Raw genomic sequence first — 23,348 nt, forward strand, 5'->3', positions numbered from 1 at the left:
GTCTCCTATACACCACGGTGGTACTGCGTTTCATACGACCAGCTCTGAAATCTTAAAATGAGCGATTCAGCCATCGGTCAAATATCACAAAATCGTATTCATGCGCCGAAATGGTGCACGGAGATATTGCTACGTGTCAACCCCCTGTTTCTCGGGTTACCTCGACAGGACGGTGTTGCATTTACTTTGTAACCAGGAAATACAGAAGCATGTCTATTTGACAAGACGACAAGCCCACAGGACTAACTTTAAACCTGCTTCCTCCAGTCAACCATCGTAGGGGATCATATTACACGAGCACACAGCGGCCACTTTACACCATACTTTTAATAATTCACATTCAACCGTATACAAACAAATAGAAAATCACCTGCAAATGGAGCCTGTGGCCATTATAGGATACTCACTGCGCTTCCCAGGCGGAGCAGACACGCCGTCCAAATTCTGGGAGCTCCTGACCAGCGGGCGCGACATCTCCCGAGAGCCAGACCCGAGGCGGCTCAACCTCTCCAAGTTCCACCACGCAAAGGGCGAGCACCACGGCAGCAGCAACGTGCTCAAGTCTTACTTTCTGGACCAGGACCCATGCCTGTTCGACGGGAGCTTCTTCGGCATCTCGCCGCTCGAGGCCGAGGCCATGGACCCGCAGCAGCGGCTGCTGCTGGAGACGGTGTACGAGGCGGCCGAGTCGGCGGGGGCGACGCTGGAGGGGCTGCGCGGGTCCCGGACGTCGGTGCACGTGGGGGTCATGACGGGCGACTACGCCGACGTGCAGGCGCGCGACGCCGAGGACCTGAGCAGCTACACGGCGTCGGGCACCTCGCGCGCCATGCTGGCCAACCGCGTCTCGTACGCCCTCGACCTGCGCGGCCCGTCCGTCTGCATCGACACGGCCTGCTCCTCGTCGCTGGTGGCCCTGCACCAGGCCGTGCGGGATCTCGCGGCGGAAGGGGGTGCCGCCGGGTCTGATATGGCCATAGTTGCCGGGTGCGGGCTCCTGCTGGACCCGCTCATGTATATTGCCGAGAGCAAACTCCGCATGCTGTCGCCCACGGGCACGTCCAAGATGTGGGACGCTGCGGCGGACGGTTATGCTCGCGGCGAGGGCGTGGCGGCGGTGCTGCTTAAGCCCCTGAGCCGGGCGCTGCGAGATGGAGATCCCATCAGGGGCGTGGTACGTGCGACGGGGGTGAACTCGGACGGCCGCACGCCGGGAATCACCATGCCCAGTGCCGAGGCGCAGGCGAGCTTGATATGGGATACTTACCGAGCGGCCGGGTTGGATCCGTTTAATGTGGAGGAGAGGTGTCAGTATTTTGAAGCGTAAGTATTTGTTGCCATGGTGGGAGACGAAGAAGCAGAAAAGAAGAAGCAGAAAAGAAGAAGCAGAAAAGAAGAAGCAGAAAAAATACTAACATGATCTTTTCCTCTCTTGCCCCTAGGCATGGTACAGGAACACCCGCAGGAGACCCCGTCGAAGCACGAGGAATCTTCAAGAGCTTCTTCGACCCAGAGTCCGCGAAAAAGTCTCGCACCTCTGAAGAAACCCCACTGTTGGTCGGGTCAGTCAAGACCATCATAGGACACCTCGAAGGATGCGCCGGTCTGGCCGGTGTCATCAAGGTCCTCGTCGCCATGGAGCACGACACCATCCCGCCGAACCTCCACCTGAAAAGACTCAACCCAGAGATCGAACCACTGTCCCGCGTGCTAAAAATACCCACCGAGTCCAGGCCGTGGCCGACGCCTGCTGCCGGCCAGCCCAAGCGTGCGAGCGTCAACAGTTTTGGCTTTGGCGGCACCAACGCCCATGCCATTATCGAGTCGTTTGACGGCGGCCTGGAGAAGCAAGACCTTGGAAGGGGTAGAAAAGACACGCAGCATGACGTCGCGGGCCGCGTGCATACCTGGGAGGGGCTGGCAGCGGCTGCCGCGGAGCGACCAGCCATGCCCATCGTACTAAGCGCGCACAGCGAGCAGGCACTCCAGAGACAAGCCAGGAATCTACTGGAGTTCCTGCGCGACAACCCGAGCGTGGAGCAGAGAGATCTCGCCTGGACGCTCTTTGCACGACGCAGCGAGCTCGGCGTCCGCATGTCCATCCCGGCGGCGAAATCACGAGAGGATCTGGAGCAGAGCCTGCAGGAGACGCTATCCAAAACAACCGCGGCCGAAAAGCCCACAAAGCTCGGCGAGCCTCCAAAGGCGCTCGCGTCGCCGGACGAAGGCGTGGGGATCCTGGGCGTCTTCACCGGACAGGGCGCGCAGTGGGCGGGCATGGGCAGGGAGCTGATGCTGCACAACGGCACCTTCAGGCGGGCCATCTCGCGGTGCCAGGACGCGCTGGCCACGCTGCCGGTGGTGGCGGACCGGCCGGCTTGGTCGCTGGCGGAGGAGCTGTCGCGGGGAGAAAAGCAGAGCCGCATCGCCGAGGCCGAGTTTGCGCAGCCGTGCACGACGGCGGTGGAGATTGCGCTGGTGGACGTGCTGGCGGCGCACGGCGTCCGCTTCAGCGCCGTCGTGGGCCACTCGTCGGGCGAGATGGCCGCCTGCTACGCCGCGGGCATCCTGACGCTGCGTGACGCCGTGCGCATCGCCTACTACCGGGGCCGGCACGCCCGCCTCGCCCGGAGCAGCGGGGCCATGTTGGCCGTGGGGCTGGGCTGGGACGCCGCCGAGGAGCAGATCACGGCAGTGCAGCGGTGGAGGGGGCGCCTGTGGCTGGCGGCTAGGAACTCGCCGTCCAGCGTCACCATCTCGGGCGACGCGGATGCCGTGGAGGAGGCGCACGCGGAGCTGCAGCAGAGGGGCGTCTTTTCGAGGCTGTTGAGGACGGGAAAGGCCTACCACTCTCCCCACATGGAACCGCCGGCCGGGCCGTACCTGCAGTCCATGAGGGCCTGCGGCATCAAGCCCACCAAGCCGACGGGCCGCAGCCCCTGCGTCTGGATCTCGAGCGTGACCGGGACGGCGGACATGTTTTGGGATGGGGACTTTGGCGGGTTGGCCAGTGGCCAGTACTGGGTCGACAACATGGTGCAGCCGGTGCTCTTCGCCGACGCAGTGACCGCCGCGCTGACCAACGGAGGCCCGTTCGACGCCGCCATCGAGGTCGGTCCCCACCCGGCGCTCAAGGGGCCGGTCGGACAGACGGTGCAGGCGCACCTGAAGCGGACGATCCCCTACTGCGGCGCCATGAACCGCGGCGCAGACTGCGTCACCTCCCTGTCCGAGGCCCTGGGCTTCCTCTGGCGCGGCTTTGGCGGCGGCGCCCTCCGCCACCCGCAGGACCCCGGCGAGCCCCGGCCGCGCATGGTCAAGGACCTGCCGCCCTACGCCTGGGACCACACCACCTCCCTCTGGCGCGAGTCGCGCGTCTCGCGGAACCACAGGCTGCGGCCCCAGGACCGGGCCTTTCTGCTGGGCCGCCGCTGCCCAGACGACACGGACGCGGAGCCGCGCTGGCGCAACATGCTGAGCCTCGCGGAGCTGCCGTGGCTGCGCGGCCACGCCTTCGAGGGCGAGGCCCTGTACCCGGCGGCGGCCTACCTGGTCATGCTCCTCGAGGTTGCGCAGTTTCTGGCGGCGGGCAGGGAGGTGGCGTTTGTGCAGCTGTCGGACGTGAGCTTCAACCGCACCCTCGCGATACCGGAAGGGGGGCGGGCGGTCGAGATCATCACCTCTGCCAAGGTCGAGGAGAGAAAGGGGCTGAGGGATGGGATCCGGGCGTCCGTCGGGTTCAGCGTGTGCCGGGATCCGGTCTCGGGGGCTGTGGACACCAACATGTGCACGGGTTCGGTCGAGGTCTTTTTGGCTGGGCCGGACGAGGGGCCTGCAGATTTCTTCATGCCGAGGGCGGCCTCCCCCAACACCAAGACCCGTGTCGATGTCGACGACTTGTATTCCATGTTTGACAAGGCCGGCATCGAATACCGCGGCGTGTTTCGCGGCCTCGTGTCGCTGAGCCGGAGTACAGGGCTCGCCACTGCGATGGCGTCTTGGAAGTCGGAGGATATCGACTGCGGCGACGGGCTGGTGCACCCGGGGCTGATCGACACCTGCATCCACCCCGTGGTTGCTGCGTTTGCCACGCCGGAGATGGGCAGGGTCAAGTCTGCATATCTGCCGCAAAAGCTCAAGCGGCTCATCTTTAACCCCAAGATAAAATTGCTGCCAGGTACTGTAGCTACTGTAGGTACTGCAGATACTGCAGGTACTGCAGGTACTGCAGGTACTGGTCAGAACAATCAAGAACAAGACACCCAGGTTGTGGTGGATGCCTACGTCAGCAATGCAAAACCATCGACGCTGGTGGGTGATTTTAGCATTTACTTGGCCGACGAGAAGCAGCAACCAATGCCCTTGGTGCAGGTCGAGGGCCTTTCCATGACGACTCTGGGAAGGCCAGATCCCATTGATGATCGAGTCCTCTTCAGCCGGACAATCTGGAAGCCAGACCTGCTCAGCAGCAGCGACTCGGATGATTTGACTGCCGACTATAGACCTTTACAAAACGACATGATCATTGACGCCGAGCGAGTCTCGCTATTCACCTGTCGAAAAATAGTAGAAACGGCCGAAAAGATTGGCATTCAGAACCTCAAAAAACACGAGCAGATGTTGGTGGCGTATGCCCAAGAAACAGTGAACAAGGCACGCCGAGGCGAACAGTGGTCCTCGGCCACAGCAATCCTCGATGATGCCACCGAACAAGACACCCCCTGCCCGTGGCTGGACGACGACGAAGCCACCATCAACAGCATCCTCGAAAAGCACCGCAGCCAAGTCGACTTTGCACTCCTCGGCGCGGTAAAAGACGACATCTCGGCCGTGTTCAGCAACCAAGCACAGATGCTCGAGGTGCTCTTCGCCGACAACATGCTGGGCCGGTACTACAGCGAGGGGCTCGGGGTGCGCAACGCGCAGCGGCAGGTGGCGCGGTACCTGGAGGGCATCTCGCACCGGCACCCGCAGGCCGACGTGATCGAGCTGGGGGCCGGGGTGGGGGCGACGACGCGGGCGATCCTCGACGCGGTGGGCGCGGACGGCTACGGGTCCTACACCTTCACGGACGTGTCGGCGGGCTTCTTCTCCGAGGCTCGGGCGCGGTTCGCGGCGGAGCACCGCGGCGGCCGCATGCGCTTCGCGCGGCTCGACGTGGCGGCCGACCTGCAGGAGCAGGGCTTCGAGCGCGGCGCGTACGACGTCGTGGTGGCGGCCAACGTGCTGCACATCGCGCCGGACGTGGCGGCGGCGCTGCGGCGCATCCGCTCCCTGCTCCGGCCCGGCGGCTTCCTCGTGGCCGTCGAGCCCACCGGCGGCCTGGCCCAGGTCCAGCTCATCCTCGGCGGGCTCGAGGGCTGGTGGCTGGCCGCCGACGGGTGCAGGACCGTCGGCCCGCAGCTGTCGGTCGACTCCTGGGACGCCAAGCTGTGGGACGCCGGCTTCTCGGGCCTCGAGGTCCTGCGCCACCACGAGCCCCACCCCAGCCTGCGCACCTGCTCCTCGTTTGTCAGCCAGGCCCTGTCCGACGCCGTGTCCTGCCTGCGCCAGCCCCTGGCCCACGCGCATCTGCTGCCGGCCGACAGCGTCTTTGTGCTGGTTGGCGGCGCCACCATGGCCACTTCGCGGGTGGTGCGGGAGGTGGAAGCCCAGCTGGTGGCCCGCGGTGCCGAGGTGGTCAAGGTGCGTGACGTCGGCGGCCTTGCTGGTGCGGCCATCCCCGACAGATGCTCCGTCCTGTACCTCGCCGAGCTGGACCGTCCTGCAGTGCGCGCCGACGCCGAGGACGTGGACGGCGGCGTGCTGAAGGGGCTGCAGACCATGTTTGGCAAGGCCGGCTCCGTCTTTTTCATGACGCGGGGCGCGGGCCGGAGGAACCCTTCATCCAACATGCTCGTCGGCCTGTGCCGGACGCTGCGCAGCGAGGTGCGCTCGCTGAGGCTGCAGGTCCTGGACCTGGAGGACGACTCGATCAGGCTGGAGGCGGCGCTGGTCCTGGAGCATTTTCTCCGCTTCGTCATGTCGGCCGCCCTCGGGGACGAGCAGCTCCTGTTTACCGACGAGACGGAGCTGCTCCTCAAGAGCGACGGCATGCTGTACATACCCCGGATTCGCACATACCAGGAGCTCAACGATCGCGTCAACACCTCGCGGAGAAACATATGGGCGCAGGTTGGGGCTGATGATCATGTGCTGGAGCTGCGCGACCCCTCAAATGGGAAGATGGCAGATATGCTGGGCTGCGAGCTTGTGGCAACACCAAAGACGGGAATTCAGGGGACTGGGACTGGGACTGGGACTGCAGATTGTGATCAAGACTTGATGATTCACGTCAAGTACTCGACGCTCATCCCCATTATCAACACCCAAGGTATGGCTCGACGACCGGCTTACCTCTGCTTTGGAGTGGTTCAGGGAGATGCCGAGGGACTGGAACGACCAGTGCTAGCATTGTCCAGCTCCAACAAGTCCATCGTCCACAAGGCAAGCTGGGAAGTCTACTTTGTTCCACAAGGGCACCATGTGACCCCTATTACAGTCGCCGCTGTTTCCCTGGTCCTGGCCGTCCGGGCGTGGGTACGCAGCGTGCCAACCAAATCAACCATATGGGTGCACGGAGACTTGGACGAGACGACACTGGCGACGCTGGAGGTGGAAGCCGGGAAGGTGGGCGTCAAGATATACTGGACAAGCTCTGCCTGGGGAGAAAAGTCCAAGTCTACGACTACAACAACTACAACTACAACAGCTACAACTAGAACCAATGCTAAACCCGGGCGGACTCCGGTTTTGATACATCGCAACATGCCATTCAGACAGCTCAAGGCCACAGTACCCCAGGGTATTTCTGCCATCATCACAACATCCTCGAGTACCGACGAGGTTTCACCGGCTCAGCACGCCCTCGGTCTCAAACATGTCCTCTGCGGGCACTTGTTCAGCCCTCCACCCAGCTTCACGTCTCAAGACCGGACTGGCTCTGAGATGGCCAAAGAGCTCGAGCAAGTGTTTGGTTTGTCAGTCAGCTTGGCCTCGACAGAGCCACTTGTACACGCGGCAGTCATACCTGTCGGGCAAGCCTCCACTACAAGTAGCAACGACTCGTCTGCGGCCCTATCCAACGGCCTTGCGGTGCTAGACTGGACGGCCTCGGCCACGGTCCGCGCCAAGATCCAGCCCATCGACGCCAGCCAGCTGTTCAAGGCCGACAAGACGTACTTCCTGGTCGGGCTGACGCGCGACCTGGGCAGGTCGATCTGCGAATGGATGGTCCAGCAGAGGGCACGCCACATCGCCCTGGCCAGCCGCAGCCTGCAGCTTCCGCAGGACTGGCTGCGCTCGATGGAGTCGGCCGGCGTGGCCGTGCGGGTCTTTTCCATGGACGTGACCGACTACCAGGCGGTGCGCACGACGGTCTCGACCATGCACGACAGCATGCCGCCCGTGGCCGGCGTCTTCAACGGCTCCATGCTGCTGTCCAACAAGCTCTTTGCCGCGCTCGACGCCGCCGAGGCCATGACGGCCATCCGCCCCAAGGTCGACGGCAGCCTGCACCTGGAGCGCGCACTGGCGGCGCACGAGGCCGCCCCGGGCCGACGGCTCGACTTCTTCCTCCTCTTCTCGTCGTCGGGCAGCGTCATCGGCGTGCCGGGCCAGTCGGGCTACCACATGGCCAACCTTTTCATGAGCGCGCTGGCGGCCGACCGGCGGGCCCGGGGGCTGGCCGCCTCGGTCATCGACATCGGCATCCTGGTCGAGGTCGGCTACGTCACGCGCCAGCACTCGTCCATGGTCCGCAACCTGCGCTCCCTCAACATGAACCCCAACTGGGAGGACGAGATCCCCGCCATGCTCGCCGAGGCCATCGTGGCCGGCCGCCCGGGGTCCGCGCGCCCGCAGGAGCTGATCGCCGGGCTCGTGGTCAGCGACGACGACGCCAACAGGCCGTTCTGGGCCGGCGAGCCGCGCTTTGCCTTTTTCGTCAGGGACCAGCGCCGCCGCTTTGCTGCCGACGACGACGACGCTGATGCCGCTGGTGCGGGAGGCGGCTCCTCCGAGTCCCCGATGGAGCGCCTGCGCGCAGTCTTGGCGGCGGTGGCGGCTGGTGGAAGTGGTGGCGGAGATGAAGTCGCGGAGCTCACGGCTGCGATAAGGGACGCGCTGGCGCAAAAGATGGAAAAGATGCTGCAGGTCCAGCCTGGGTCGCTGGACATGGCGTCGCCCATCGTCGGGCTCGGCGTCGACTCGCTCCTGGCCATGGAGGTGCGCCAGTGGGTGCAAAAGACGGTGGGGGCGGACGTGTCGGTGCTAAAGATCCTCGGCGGTGCCACGGGGGATATGCTGGCCGCGACTGCTGCTGATGCGGTCATGGTGGGTTTGAAGGATGCGCCACCGGCAAAGACTGTTGCTCCAAAGACTGTGGCTCCAGAGGCAGCTGCTGCTAAGGCCCCTGCTGCAAAAGCCGCTGATAATTTGCCAGTACCTCGCCCGCCCAGATCTGCTTCCAGAATGTCGGATTCCACCAGATCCGGCAGCGGCAGCGGCACAAAGTCACCCATCCTGCAAGCGACCTGGGACGATGAGCACTCGTCCGGAACCACGCCTAGCTCGCCAGAATCATCTATAGCCTGCAAGGCCCAAGTATACCCGCCTGCGTCGCTTGGGGGAGCATCGGTCGTGCGGAGGGCGCCCCTGTCCTTCAACCAGGAACGGCTTTGGTTCCTCCAGCACTTCCTCAGCGATCCCTGCACATACAACGAAACGGCCATGTACCGACTCAGGGGTCCCGTCGACGCCAAGAGGCTCGAGGCTGCCTTTTATCAGGTGCTGGCCCGTCACGAAATCTTCCGCACGCGCTACCAGAACGACGCCGTCACTGGAGCTGCCGTGCAGCAGGTTCTGGCCGCCCATCATCACGTGGACCACAGCTCGCGGGCATTCAGGTCCGTGGACGCCACTCATGAAAAGGGGGAGCAGAGACAGACGACCATCATCGAGACCGAGTTTGACGCAATGGTCAACAGAAAATGGGCCCTTTCGACTGGAGCATCCATCGGCATGACTTTGATCGTGCTCCCCTCTAGCTCATCGTCCTCTCCCCACCGCCCAGAACATGTCCTCATACTCGGCGCCCATCACATCGCAGTCGACGGCACAACCTGGACCATATTCTTCCGGGATCTCGACAGGGCGTACACCGCGGGCCGCCTCTCACCGTCGGCGGGCCCACAATACGCCGACTTTGCCATGCAGCAGCGCAGCAAGACGCCGGCAAACCACGGCGCCGACATGGAGTTCTGGTCTGCGGAGCTCTCGGGCCTGCCGAGCGAGCCCATCCCGCTGTTCCCGCAGGCAAAGACGACGCGGCGCGCACCCCTGGACCGGTACGGCAGCGTCACGGCGCGGTGCCGACTGGACGCGGCCGCCGCCTCGGAGGTGAAGCGCACCAGCGCCCGCCTCCACATGACGGCCTTTGGTCTGCACATGGCCGTGCTGTCGGTGCTGGTGTCGCACCTCTCGGGCACGTCGGACCTCTGCATCGGCTTCTGCGACGGCGGGAGGCCCGACGCCTTTGCCGAGACCGCCGGCTTCTTTGTCAACATGCTGCCCGTGCGCCTCGACACTGCCGCCCGCCACGCCGGGCCCGCGAGCTTTGCCGACCTCGCCCGCGCCACCTTTGCCAAGCTCATGGACGTCATGGCGCACTCGTCGCTGTCGCTCGAGGCGCTCCTCGACGCGCTCGCCGTGCCGCGCTCCACGACCCACAGCCCGCTCTTCCAGGTCGTGCTCAACTACCGCCTCGACGCGCTGGCCCACTCGGCCGTCGGGGACGGGCGGCTCGAGTTTGTCAAGGCGCGCAACTCGCGCAACCCCTACGACGTGTCCCTCAGCGTCACCGACTCGCCCGACGGCACCTGCCTCTTGGACGTGTCCATGCAGGAGTCTCTGTACGGCCCCGAGGCGGCAGCGTCGGTGCTGGCTATGTATCGCGCCCTGATGGCGAGCGTGTGTCGGGACGGCCAGGTAAAGGTGGGCGACTTGATCTCGTCGCTGGGCGCGGCTTCCCTGCCAACAACTATGTTAACCATGACTGGGGCCAAGAGCGGGGACACGGTCGTGAGCGAGATGAGCGATGAGAGCCTGACCATCTGGCACAAGATCAAACAAGCTTCACTACAAGTCGGAGATTCTACAGCAATCCACGGTGAGGGTCACAGTCCAACACTTAGCTACAACGACTTGACGGGCATGTCATCGTCCATGGCGACATCGTTACAGCGACTGTGCGCTTCAAGGGGCGTCGAGACACGCGGCGCCTTTTGCGCTCTGCTGCTGGAGCCTTCGGCCGACTACGTAGCTGCGCTGTTGGCAGTCTTTAAACTGCGGGCAGTGGCATTCCCGATGGACACGACAAACCACAAACAAAGGCTCGCCGTCATGGCCAAGGACTGCAGGCCGTCCATCTTGCTCTACCACAACCGAACCAAGGATCTCGCAGCCTGGCTTTTGAAGACGTGCAACCAGCAGGACTGTATAGCAGTGGATGTGGCGGAACTAATATCGTCTGCAACAAACACCTATGATAGCATATCTTTGGAGCCCACAAAGCCCACAAAGCCCTCAACGCCCACAACAACCACAACGACCACAAAGGCCACAACGCCCACTCCCACCGAGCTTCCCGGAATTATACTCTACACCAGCGGGTCGACCGGCACGCCCAAGGGAGTCCTGGTGACACAACGCAGCGTCATCTCCATCGCCACGGCCATCAACACCGTCGCCGACCACCAGACACCCCCCGTCGTCCTCCAGCAGTCGTCCATCGGCTTCGACGTGTCCCTGATGCAGATCTTCAGCGCCCTCTTCACCGGCGGCAGCCTCGTCGTCTGCCCCCACGAGCACCGCCGCGACCCCATCGAGACGGCCAGGCTGATGCGCCGCTTCGCCGTCACCACCGTGTTCGCCACCCCGACCGAGTGGACCCTGCTGCTCGGACCGGACGGACAAGGGCTGGCGAGGTGCTCGAGTCTGCGCAAGGCCATGGCGGCGGGCGAGATGGTCACCGGTGGCCTCGCGGCGCGCTTCCGTCGTCTCGAAAAGGCACGCGGCGGCGACAGCAGGCTGGAGCTCTTCAACGTCTATGGCCCCACCGAGACGTGCATGTCGAGCAACGTGGGCCGCATAGAATACTGGCTCGATGAGAACGTCCAGGAGCCGGCGAGGGTCTTTGCGGTGGGGCCGCCCTTGGATGGTGTTCGTATTCGCGTGCTCGGGCTGGATGGGAACGAGGTCCCGTATGGGGCCGAGGGCGAGGTTTACATTGGTGGCGTCGGCGTTGGGCCGGGATACTTGAACAGACCCGACCTCACCGACGCTGCATTCCTGCCCGAGCCGACCAACGATCCCCCCGCCGCAGCCGGATCTGGCCGGTCCAAAAAGATGTACCGAACCCGGGACAAGGGCTACTGGCTCCCCGACGGTTCCTTGATGGTGTGCGGCCGCATCGACGGCGACACCCAGGTCAAGATGCACGGCATCCGCATCGAGCTGGAGGACGTGGCGTCGGCCATCCTCGCGGCGGCGGACGGTCTCGTCTCGCACGCCGTCGCCACTGTCCGGAGCGACGAGCACGACAAGACCATCGTGGCCTTTGTCGTGCCGTCCCCGCGCCTTTCGCCCGCCGACGCCCCCAAGTTCCTGGCTGAGCTGCCGGCAAGGCTGCCCCTGGCCGAGTACATGCGGCCGGCCGCCATCCTGCCTCTCGAGACGCTCCCGCTCAACGCCAGCGGGAAGCTCGACATGGCCGCTCTGGCCGAGGTGCCCTTGCCCGAGCAGCAGCACCACGAGGCCCTCCAGCCAGCCCCGGATCTGGCAGCCGCCACGAGCGTAGCTGGAACCCACACCAAGATACACGAGACGCCGCCGTCCACGGACCTATCCTACCTCGAGCAAGAGCTGCTCTCGACGTGGACGGCTGTGCTCCCCAGCCTCGGCAAGCAGCTGCTCAAAAACACCAGCGCGCACCGCGGGCTGGATTTCTTCCGGGTCGGCGGCAGCTCCATCACCCTCGTGGTGCTCCGCGACGCCATACGACGGCGCTTCCGCGCCCACGTGCCGCTCCTCCCCCTGTTCGAAAACAGCACCCTCGGCTCCATGGCGGCCGTCGTCGGCAGGCAGGTCGAGAAGCAGTGCGGAGCCCACTGGGAGTTTTGGGACCGGGAGACGCGCTTCGACCCGGCCATGCTGCCGCTGCCCCCGCCGCCGGCCCTGTCGTCCCTGGGGCTGGAGCGGCGCACGACCTGGCACCCCTACGGCACCGGCATCCTCCTGACCGGCGCCACCACGCCCCTAGGCAGCCGCCTGCTGCAGCGGTTCCTGTCGCGCCCCGACGACGCCGTGCGCAGGGTCTACTGCGTCGCCCTGTCGCCGGACCAGCAGACGCAGCTGCGGCGCTCGCCGTGGCTGGCCTCGGCCGAAAGCGCCGGCCGCGCCGAGCTCCTGGCCGGAGACCTGTACGACGCGACGCTGGGCCTCTCGCCGAGCGACGTGCAGCGGCTGCGCGCCGACGCCGACGCCATCGTGCACGCCGGCTCCGAGGGCAGTTGCCTCAACAGCTACGCGTCCATCACGGAGCCGAACCTCGACTCGACGCGGTTCCTGGCCACCACGCTGGCCATCTCGCCCGCCGGCGCCGTCAAGCCGCTGCACCTCGTGTCCAGCGCCCGCGTGCTGCTCTTCAGCGGCCGCGACGAGCACGGCGCCTCGTCCGTCTCGCACCACCTGCCGCCTCTGCCCGACGACGACAGCAGCAGCAGCAGCAGCAGCCGAGAGGGCTTCACGGCGACCAAGTGGGCGGCCGAGCGGCTGCTGGAGAATTTCGCCCAGGCGGCGGCGGCACGCGGCGGCGGCGTCGGGCCGGTCGCCGTCCACCGCACCGGCTACCTCATCACCGACGACGCCGGCGAGATGGACGCCGTCAACATGATCCGCAAGTACTCGGCCGTGCTCGGGGCCGTGCCGTCCATGGAGCGCTTCCAAGGCTGGCTGGACATGTCGGACATGGAATGGGTCGCGGACCGGCTGGCGCGCCACGTGCTCGACGTTTCCGAGGCCGCCCAAGACGACGAAAAGTCGCCCGTGTGCTACGTCCACCACACCCAGGAGACGCCCGTCCCGGTGCTCGAGTTCCAGAGGTACATGGAGGACACGTTTGGGCGGGCGTTCGAGACCGTTTCCATGGTGGAGTGGACGCGGAGGGCCGTCAAGGTCGGGCTGAGTCCGTTCATGGCTAGCTTCTTGTGTGCGGTGTGTGAGAGGGAGGGCAAGGCGCGGTATCCTAGGCTGTTGGTGGGGGCTGAAGAAGAGGACATGTAAACTGCACGATCTGCAGAGATTAAACCTGTGTAAATTATTAGATGAAAAATTCAAGTAGTAAACAAAGAACATAAAACTGCCCGATTCGGATCTGAGGAGTGAGCCAACTTTAGCTCCGAGTAAAAAAAGAATAGGCTGCGTCAGGGGCAGGATCGGATGACACAACCCGACTAGTTCTAGAACTAGAACCTAGAACAAAACAAGAAACTATAACATCGAAAGAAATGTCATTAAAAATTGATATAAACAACAACACGCTCAGAACTCCAATAAAAACAAAACATCCTGCAAAAACACCCTACAAAGACACGGCAAACGTCACAAGCACGCAGAGCGCCGAAACCAACACTGGCTCGGCCATACTCCTCCCCGCGCTGGACTTTTCCTCGGGCTTATCCTGCCCGCCGTCCTTTTGTCCACCGCCGCCATCCTTTTGCGCGCCGGCGCTCGGCGTCGTCCCCGAGCCAGGCTGGCCGGTCGAGGACGCCGTCTCGGCAGGCAGGGACTGGCCGGGAGACGAAGCGGTCGGCTTGTCCACCGCAGACGACGGCTTTGACGCACCGCCATCATCACCGCCACCGCCGCTCTTTTGCTTGCTGTTCTTAACCGCAGTCTCGGCCAGCCAGGTGGCTGCCTCCTCGCCAAAGACCTGAAAGTAGTTGAGGTGGTTCGCCACGATGATGGGCTTGTCGCCGACCGCGCAGATCGGGTCGTTGGAGTTGCACCAGTCCCGGTACCGATCCTCGTACACCTTGAGGTTCTTGAGCTGGTCGCCCTCGCGCGGCCGCACGCCGGGGAAGTTGGCCCCCGGCCCGAAGCTGAAGGGTTGGTTCGGCGTGTGGCGGAAGGAGCCAAAGGTGAGGGCTGCGACGACTGGTCGTTCAATTAACGTTAGCGTCTGTTTTTTTTTCTTCTTTTTTTTTTTCTTCTTCTCTTTCCAACAAAACCAAAATTTCGAGTCAGGCTTCACTTACTTTGTGATCCGGGCGACTCCGTCTTTTTTAATGGGCCGTTGGTGGCCTGGTCGCACTCGAAAAGGGGTCCTGGATGTCACAGTGACACAGCATTCCGTTAGCCAAAGAAACCCCTCCCCACCGAACCAAGATTGACAAGACACGCTCAAGCTTTTGTTGCACAAAAAGAAAACTTACCACCACCACCACCCATCACATCCTGCGCAACAATCCCACCCTGCGAGTACCCGACCAGAATAAGGTTGGAATCCTTGCACCTGCCCGCGTACGTCTTCATCTGCTGCTGCCCGTTGGCCGAGCCCTCGGCCGTCGAGACGCAGTACGCCGGCGCCGGCGCCGTGCTGACGTTGGCGTTGAACACAATGTCCTCGTAGCCGCACGTCACCTTGCCGTCCTTGGTGAGCTTGCCGCACACGTCGCGGATCAGCGTCGCCGCCCGCCCCGGGTACGGCTCGTCGCTGCCGCGCGCGATGAAGAGCTGGTAGTCGTGGCAGCTCGTCGACACGATCGCCTGTCGGGCCTCGAGGTCGTTTCGCCGTTCTCGCTGCAGTTGTTGCAGGTGCTGCAGGTGCCGTTGGCCGTCGTCCGCCGCCGCCGCTGCCAGCCATGCGGCAAGCGCCACCGCCAGGAGCCGTAATGTCACCATCGCGGGGATGTTTGGCGGATGTCGCGGGGGTGACGATTAGGTATTATTAGTATTAAAACCTTCCTCTCAATGTCGCAACCTTTTTTCTTCCCTTCTCTTTCCTTGGCGTCCCCTGTCAATAACAACAATCAACGGAGAAAAAAATAAAAACAAAAACAAAAATAAGAATTAAAAAAAACCGATGGAACAGGACAAGGGAGCAGTCGGCTTTAAACAGCGGAAGCTTGATCTAGAACCCTTCATCTACTTCGTACACTCTTTTAGCGCCGTACGGTGGAATTCCCCCCATGCTCCCCCCCTCGGCCCAGGCGCCAGGCTGACTGGACCCCTGGCCATAACTAGACGATATTAATGACAGGCGTGGGGTTCCTTGGCTCTCCGTATGGGGAAGAATGATATCTTCGTGTCGCAGACCCCTGCTTTGCCACCATCCTCTCCCTGGAAGGAGGTGTCCGGTCAAGGTAAGCTGGGCCGCGACAAAACATGGAAGTGCAAATCTCCCCAATATTGACTCGTAAAACCATGGCATTCCTAGGGGTTCGTGACTTTGTGAGGTCATGAGTAGCGTCGGCAGATGAAGGGTGCAAGCACTCCGCATCACAACAAACCATCACGCTGCAGACCGACTTGTCTGTTGCTTTTGTCAATCATTTTTACCATAGTATTCCTGTTATTGTTTTCCAAAACCCCCCCAACTATTTGGACTTTTCCAGACTCTCTTCATCGATCGTCATGATTTCGGTTAAGACCCACTTCCCGGAAATTTGTCTGTCAGCCTGCATCTTACGAAGTACAATGTCATCCTTTGCCTCCCGTATCTGTTTTGTTTCTAGACGATCGGCACCCATGGTTCCTTTTGTCTCGTGTCTTCAGGATTTATGCCCATGTGGAGCTATGATGCCCTACCACGACATCATTGTTTACGGTCGGAAACTTGCGGCTGATCAATTGTTATTTTTGGTATTGCTGACGCCTAGTAACAACTCGGCCTCATTTGCCGGTGCCGCATGCCTGCTGTCTATCTTGATTTGCCGAGAAAAAAAAAGAAGAGAAAAAAAAATATTCAAACACACGTGGACCCAAGCACACAAATAAACTTGCTCCTCGCCTCCCTCCGCTCTTGCGCCGCAGATCAATAGCTCACGCATACTAGGCATACCCTTTCGCGTGTCCATCTAACAACATCTGAAGTGCGAGCTTGGGGTCAAGCAATGCTTGCACCGGTGCAACCTAAAACGCAACCTTTTCCTCTATGACGACGGGTGGTTTGCGCTGATGAGGGCCTGCAGCTTGGGTGGGTTGGCGCCAACAACCTCGTCCACCTTCTCTCCATCCTTGAAGAGCAGGAATGTCGGCATGGCGCGGACGTTGTACTCCTGGGCGACATCAGGGACCTCGTCGACGTCGACCTTGACGTAGTGGATGTTGGGGAACGCATCGGACCACCTGAGTTGAACGTTGGCCGTTAGCGACACCAAGGTCATGCATCTCGAGAGCCCACGGAGTAGAAGCTCCTGTACTCTTTCCCTCGTCGATGCCATTGTGACATGACAAGAGAGAAAAAAAAATTTAAACACTCACTCGGCGATCTTGGGGGCGATGGCCCTGCAAGGTCCACACCATGTGGCGAAAAAGTCGACGAGGACGAACTTGTGGGACTTGAGGGCGTCCTTGAAATCCTGGGCGTTGGTAAGGTTGTGGACAGTCATTTTTGCGGCGGTCGATCTGAATCCTCTGGTGGTTGTTGCTGATTGCGACGTGGACGGCGATGCGTTGAACGCGGTCTTGTTTGCGCTTTTGTAGATGGCGGGTGAGGGGCGCAGCTTTGGGAGGGGCAAGTGCGACGATGATGCAAGCGACCGGATTTGAAATAAAGCGCGGCTTCTGCTGATGCAAGACATGGCTGCGGAGTTTGCGTGGGGTCCGACTGCCGATGAGCGGCTTTGATAGGTGCAATTGGACTTGCGTGACAGCTAACCTGTAGCTGTGTGTGCTGTAGTTGCGGTGGGCGGCGGACGGTTAAAATTTTGTTTGTTAAGCCAACTGGAACATTACGAAGCGGCTCCTGAACCTTCCACGGCGCCACGCTGCTTTGGTAAGGTAAGGTACGCATGATTAGTGGATATTGACCGATAAGATAAGAACCAATACACTTGGCCTGGGCAGCTAATTAGGTACCTAGGTACCTAGTTGCTACGTAGCCAGGCTTGCAAGGGTAGCTGCTGGTCTGCTGTGTAACTTGTGATCGTAATTATGTGGATACCTGACAGATCGGTCCTCGAGCTTGTCAAGAATGGTCAGTCAATAATAACATCTTCCTAGTAATCCGCCTCAGATCAAGGTCACAACTACCACTCAAAAAATCGATCAAAGCAATGAATAATACATTCACACCCCAACCACAATGACCTGGTCCATACCTTGCATCGGAAAGGGAGACCCGTCAACATGCGCCGGTTTCTGGGCCGTCCCCCGATAGACCATGCGAACGACTCCATTACGAGCTCGCCAAACCCCGCCCAACCCGTCGTCTACCGCCTCCACGCCTCACAAGATGCCGTGTTCCAAGCTGGCGTGCCAATCGCCGCTCTGGATCGGTCACCCGATGGCCGCTCAGCCGTGCTAGGCGGCCGTCACATCTTGAAGATTGTCCGCTTCGACGGTTGCAAAGTCGAAGAGCACGCCGACCTGCGAGCAAGCTTGACTGGCCAGGCAGCACGTGCAAACCCGAGCGCAACAGCTTCGGTCGGAGATAAGCTCTCCATCAAGGATGTCAAATGGGCTTCGTCCAGCGGCGGCGCCCAATCGCTCTACACGGCCTGCGGCAACGGCAAGATTTTTCATTATGACATTACCAGGTCTTTTGGAGCCATCGGCAGGCCCGGGGCGGCCCTAGACACCATCACGATCCGCGAGGACACGCGCCAGGTGAACGCGCTCGACGTGAACCCTCACAGGGACTCGTGGCTTCTCTCCGGTAGCCAGGACGGCTTTGTGCGGTGCTTTGACACGCGCGACCCCATATCGATCAACCGCGGCGGTCTCACCTTTCGGCAGATCCACGCCGGCAAGTGCAACGATGGCGTGCGCCACGTCAAGTGGTCCCCAAAGGAGGGCTTCTGCTTCGCCTGCGGAACTGACAGCGGCGTCGTCATGAAGTGGGACAGCCGAATGTCTGCCAAGCCTGTGCTCCGGCTCAACGCCCACGAGGCGAACCGTGCCTGCACCACCGTGGCGTGGCATCACGACGGCGAGCATCTTGCCAGCGCCGGTACGGACAGCAAGCTGCACGTGTGGGACGCTTCGCCAGGTGCCGACAAGAAACAAAAGCCCAAGCTTTCCATCACGCTGCCAGCACCGGCTGCCGCGATGACTTGGCGACCGGGTCAGTGGTCTGCCACGGTACAGGGACGGAGAGCCGCGCAGATCGCAGTTTCCTACGACACTAGCAGTGCAGGGAAACGCCATTCAAATGCCGTCGTTCATCTTTGGGACTTTGCCCGCCCGACAATGCCATACAGGGAGGTGGACCGATTTGATGTCTCGCCAATGTCCCTCCTTTGGCTCGATTCTGATCTGCTCTGGACAGCCGGCCCTGATGGTATTTTCAGTCAGTGTGACGTTGCATTTGCCCCCAAGGTCATTGATCGGACTCCGGTCTCGGCAATGGCTTTCTCTCCTCGCGGCGATGTTGTTATGCTGCTCGATGAGCGGACCCAACCGCGTCGACCTCGCCTGCCAGCCTCGCTCCATCGCATGGATATGCGTCCGCCGCCAGCCGACTCTCCCAAAGAGCTAGTTGGCTCCAGCCCCGTTGCCAACATGTTCAGCATGGGTCGTAGCGATTCCGAGGACGAGGTAGTTACTAGCTTCCTCGGTCCCCGGAAACCTGAAGCACCGGCAGTGAGGAGCAGGCGAGCTAGCATCAAGTCATCTCCAAACACCGTCAGCACAACACCGCCATCGACAACCATCTCCAACGAGCCCGCTGTTGCCTTGGAGCCTTCACTCAAGGTTGCAGGTATCTATAAAAACCACCAATCAATGGCCATCGGACACGTCCCGGCTGCGCCTAGGGTTGACATTTACCATTTCTTGTCTTCGCAATATCTCGAGACTTTGGCAAACGAACTGCCGTTTAATCCCGAGTCTGGCAGCAAACCTATGGTTGACCGAGTAGTCGGCATACTGCGGCACTACGCTCGAGCAGCCGATGCTGTCAGTCAATTTCGCCTGGCACAGACTTGGCGAATCCTTGCCTTTGCCATGGACCTCCTTCTCAGAAGCAGGGCCCAATATCACCTCGGTAGAAGAATGAACCAGGCCAAGCTCAGGCTAGAATCCAGCAGAGAGGAACGTGCAAATGCCAAGGGAGGGGCACAGCCTCCTGCTAAGAACCCAGTCACGACCAACGAGCTCACGCCACGCCAGCAGTTTCCTGTGGGCACACCTCGCCCACTGGCCAGGTCTTTACTGGCAGAAGAGTTTGAGAGCACCTCCAATGTGCCGACACCTTTGGCCAGGCCAGTCAGCGATGTTACTGCTCATCAACGGAATCAAATCCATGAAAGCCCGACAAGCTTGCAGCATGTCGGCGACAGACTCATGTCTACGTCAGATGTTGAGAACCTGAGTCTTCCACCTGCTGTCCATTATCGTTCGGATTCGGATTCGCCAATTCAGTCGCGTAAGCGTCTCGACTCGATCCCGTTGTCTGAGGTGAGCCATGGCAGTGACCACACACAACGTTCTATTACGGAGGGATACGACTTTTACGACATGGACGCCATGGCAAAAGCAATGGATGTGCCTCATGGTTCCAGGAAGTCCTTGGGTTCAACACCACTCCCGTCTGATTACGTGGAGCCCAAGTCGCCAGAGAGTCAAAAGCATCGGCCTGTGCTGAGAAAAGACTCGACCGAAAGCATTGGCAACGTTTTTTACTTTTCGCAGACCAGTGCCGGCAGTCTGCCCTCCACGAGACAGTCAGTTAGTCCCGAACTAAAGGCCGGTGCTGTCCAGAGGGGTAGACGCCCAGCTCCTACTAGTGCGCCCTCTCAGCATCAAGGGAGCCAGAGTCCCGTGAGTGGGGAGTTGCACAGTCGAATACGAGGCAGAGATCTGTCGGGCTCTCCCAAATATCCCTCGTTGAAGCTCTTGCACCAGCAACGTACAATGCGTCCGACAGGTGCAATCAATACTCAGACTTCTGATGAGTACAATGCAGATCTTGTCCTGGACAGCCAAACAACCCTGGACACTCAATCTCCCCAGCGGACTGCATCTGATGGGCCTCCCCCCAGTTTTCCCGCTTCTGTCGATCCGCCCCTTCCAATCCCTAATCTGCGCACACCCAGCGAAGACGAAGAGTCCTCTAGTATCATTGAGGGTGACTATCTACCGTGGCAAGACGACCCCCCATACCCCTTTCCTACCCTACAAGCTGGGCAGGAGTCAGACCCACCACTCGATAACTTTCGCGCTACGCCCCTGCAACCATATGCGCTCCTTGCTCGTGCGCTCGACTTTGAGAAGAAACACTCCGCACTGAACGCCTCTGCAATGATACTATTACTCAGGCCTCTCGTACCTGACGGGCTCATAGACGCCCATCTCGCCAATTCCATCCTGAGACAGCATCACTCGCGGCTGATGGGCATGAACCTATTCGTTGAGGCGGCACTCCTACGCAAGCTGTGTGTCAGGGGCTGGCCTGGAGGTGTCTTGGAGAATTACTGGGTCGAAGGATACCCAGCCGTCTTTGCACAGGCGCAGCAGGGTGTCAGTGTTGCATACGTGTGCGGCAAGTGCAAGAGGCCACGCGAGATGGACAGGTCGTCAACGTCAAGTGACACAGTATGGAAGCCGTGCAAGAAGTGCCAGACCCCAGCAGGACCCTGTGCCATTTGCGGGCACCGTCATGTCACAGCTATTGTCGATGAATACGACATACCCGTACCAGACGGAAATGGGGGAGGAGGTGAAAAAGCCCAGGAGCAAGACAATGCGGGATCTGCCACCAAACCCTCCAAGATGTCTCCCATTTCTACATGGTGGTACTGCCCCACTTGCGCACATGGCGGTCATTCTTCGTGCATGTCCATATGGCACGGTGTTTCGCTAAACTCGCGACAGGCGGATGGCACAACTGGACTTGTCGGTGGTGGGGCTGAATTGGGTGATGCATTTCCTTATTTGGCACCCGAGATGATTCCAGGCGCCGGAATCTCGGATGGATGCTGCCCTGTCGATGGATGCGGCCACGCCTGCCTCCCTGGCCGCTATCGCGCCGAGTCCACAGCCGCGCGGACCGACGAGGTGAGCCGCGCTAGCCTGCGCGAGGCCGTGGCAGCCGCGACGAGGGCTTCCTACTCTGCCGGGCCTAGCGCCCGGGGCTCACCTGTCCTGCCACCCGGTGGGGGACAGCAACCGCAGCACTTGGCGGGTCTCAGCGATCTCAGCCTGGCCCTCGTCCGGGGTGACCCACACGAGGCGCCACAAAGCCGGGCCGTCGATGGCGTACGTGATGCCCTCGGCGGACACCTCGACCGCGCCTTTGCGGCCGGGGTCGCGGCCAGACGGGGCGGGAGCATCTCGCTGAGCTCAAGCCCGGGGCGCGCCGGGGGCATGCTTGGCGGCGGCCTTGGTCCCTCGGCCAGTGGAAACTTGCCATTTGGGCATGAGCGGGAGAGGAGAAAGAGCGTCAAATTTGCAGGGGCCGACGAGAGGAGATGACATTCTGACTTCCTGCATTTCACGGAGAGTGTATTACGAGCTGTACGCGTAAACAAGATGTATGCTGGTGGGTGTTTTAATTACAATTGGATACTTTTTTCGGTTCAGCCATCATCGAGCAAGTTTATTTCGCAAGGACTACAGTACTGGCGTACGTTGTCAGCTGCCTTTCCGCAATATCTTGTAGGCTGTTGGATATTCTCAAAGCGCTTCCAAGACAGGACAGCCGGCTGTACGCGGTGCTTATTTCTTGGTAGGATTGATGTGATATTAACCCCTTTGCAGCAATTTCAGCTGCCGAGCAATTCACTGCATCCAGTTCCGATCTCCACAGCAAGCAGAACCTCGCGTGCAAACATTTTACTGGGGGATTTGGCCCTCCTTTCTGAGTTGATGGGTCACATCATCCGATTCTCAAACCACCTGGTCGGGTCATACAGTCGGACCAGAAAGCACTGCTCCGATATCAAGCTTTTTCTGAGGATCCGCTTTCGCCAAGCTGGTGAAGGAAACGAGGGCCGACATTCCACGAATCCTCGAAATAAAGGGGCCTTGTCAAGTCTTGGTATTGGGCTTTCAGGATGGAGTTGCAAAAAAAAAAAAAAAAGATTACATGAAGTGGTACTGCATGTGACCAGTAGTGAATGCTGATATTTGGGCAGGAATGCGGTACGGTCAGCGGCGAATCAGCCCAGAGACAAATGCTTAAACGACGGCACCACTTACGATGAGGGTTGCTCACTGTGCCTTTCTTACTTCCTTGGCCGCCACTCGAGAACATATCGATGGTGTCAATTGTGCCTCAGAACTCGGTTCATTAGTGGCTCTTGGGTCCAATTTAGGGATGCGACCAACCAACACCAAGCTGGCTAAATAACCCATAACATGACATTTACATTTGAACGCCCGAGGGAGGATTGCGTAGTCTCGGGTGGCCAGGCCGAGGGCTGAGCCGCCTTGGAGCTGATCTCGCAAGGAGTTACTCCAACCAAAGAATACCGGGAGCGCGTGGACCTCACCTGTCCGCCAAGGCAAAGCTTCGGCACGAGCGGCGCCTTGGCCTCGTCCTTGGCCTCGTTGGCGTTGGCCTTTAGGCTAAATGCTCCTGAAATCCCAATTGGACAGCAGCACTGGTACGCTCCGCACACAAGAGTCTTAGCCTCGCCGTCCGTGGTTCTGATAGGAGAGACTTACATACTCTGGGAAAACCAAGACTTGCCCGCAGTTTCGCTTTTGGATCAAATTAAGAAATGTGATATTGCCTACAAATCTATTTTTTTTTTTTTTTTTTTTTTTGTATTGTGTACAACACAATGGATCCTGTGCCCAGCAAAAGCCCAGCCCAGCGCGGCTTCGTTTCCTCGTTTTCCATGCACCCTCTACCTATGCAATTCAGCCGGTCGCTTGCTCCGGAGGCGCCAGCCGAAAAAAAAAGAGAACAAGACAGAGAGGCGCCCAACAGACAAAACTCAACCATGTTGTGTATCCCAAGATTGGGATCTATGCGTCGCCCACCCAGTCTCACCCACACCGTACCTAGCAATGGTTCCGTCGCCACAAAATGGACCCGCCTGACATTAACCACCCCTGGCTCCCAAGACGGAAGACAGATG

The 23,348-nt window shown here is 60.6% G+C and overlaps 4 protein-coding genes across 4 annotated transcripts; 2 read left to right on the forward strand and 2 right to left on the reverse strand.

Moving 5' to 3' along the window:
- Window positions 1-376: 376 nt before the first annotated feature.
- Window positions 377-13,499, forward strand: MGG_14897 (polyketide synthase; the record flags this gene model as incomplete). The annotated part of the gene is made up of 3 exons (XM_003719528.1): window positions 377-1,323; window positions 1,443-4,177; window positions 4,253-13,499. The coding sequence occupies 3 exons, from the start codon at window positions 377-379 to the stop codon at window positions 13,378-13,380; spliced, it is 12,810 nt and encodes a 4,269-aa protein (XP_003719576.1). The 3' UTR covers window positions 13,381-13,499.
- Window positions 13,435-15,252, reverse strand: MGG_04237 (uncharacterized protein). Its single transcript, XM_003719529.1, has 3 exons — window positions 14,532-15,252; window positions 14,355-14,423; window positions 13,435-14,253 (listed from the first exon to the last, which is right to left on the reverse strand). The coding sequence occupies exons 1-3, from the start codon at window positions 14,998-15,000 to the stop codon at window positions 13,679-13,681; spliced, it is 1,113 nt and encodes a 370-aa protein (XP_003719577.1). The 5' UTR covers window positions 15,001-15,252; the 3' UTR covers window positions 13,435-13,678.
- Window positions 15,253-15,920: 668 nt separating this feature from the next.
- On the reverse strand, window positions 15,921-17,056 carry MGG_04236 (thioredoxin). The gene is made up of 2 exons (XM_003719530.1): window positions 16,582-17,056; window positions 15,921-16,446 (listed from the first exon to the last, which is right to left on the reverse strand). Exons 1-2 carry the CDS (start codon window positions 16,899-16,901, stop codon window positions 16,251-16,253), a joined length of 516 nt encoding a protein of 171 aa, XP_003719578.1. The 5' UTR covers window positions 16,902-17,056; the 3' UTR covers window positions 15,921-16,250.
- A 158-nt stretch (window positions 17,057-17,214) lies between these two features.
- MGG_04235 (uncharacterized protein) lies at window positions 17,215-23,182 on the forward strand. Its single transcript, XM_003719531.1, has one exon. The coding sequence runs from the start codon at window positions 17,449-17,451 to the stop codon at window positions 21,733-21,735; it is 4,287 nt and encodes a 1,428-aa protein (XP_003719579.1). The 5' UTR covers window positions 17,215-17,448; the 3' UTR covers window positions 21,736-23,182.
- The last annotated feature ends 166 nt before the right edge of the window (window positions 23,183-23,348 follow it).

The sequence above is a fragment of the Pyricularia oryzae genome, chromosome 6 (assembly GCF_000002495.2).
Source record: "Pyricularia oryzae 70-15 chromosome 6, whole genome shotgun sequence".
NCBI classification, from domain to species: domain Eukaryota; kingdom Fungi; phylum Ascomycota; class Sordariomycetes; order Magnaporthales; family Pyriculariaceae; genus Pyricularia; species Pyricularia oryzae.

Excerpts from the sequence above, each read along its gene's own strand:
- MGG_04237 (XM_003719529.1), bottom strand. The coding sequence starts at position 15,000 with ATGGTGACATTACGGCTCCTGGCGGTGGCGCTTGCCGCATGGCTGGCA. Across the intron at positions 14,424-14,531 it reads TGTGATGGGTGGTGGTGGTG|GACCCCTTTTCGAGTGCGAC; the intron begins GTAAGTTTTCTT and ends TGTGACATCCAG. Across the intron at positions 14,254-14,354 it reads GGAGTCGCCCGGATCACAAA|TCGTCGCAGCCCTCACCTTT; the intron begins GTAAGTGAAGCC and ends TTGAACGACCAG.
- MGG_04235 (XM_003719531.1), top strand. The coding sequence starts at position 17,449 with ATGCGCCGGTTTCTGGGCCGTCCCCCGATAGACCATGCGAACGACTCC.
- MGG_04236 (XM_003719530.1), bottom strand. The coding sequence starts at position 16,901 with ATGTCTTGCATCAGCAGAAGCCGCGCTTTATTTCAAATCCGGTCGCTT. Across the intron at positions 16,447-16,581 it reads ATCGCCCCCAAGATCGCCGA|GTGGTCCGATGCGTTCCCCA; the intron begins GTGAGTGTTTAA and ends CGTTCAACTCAG.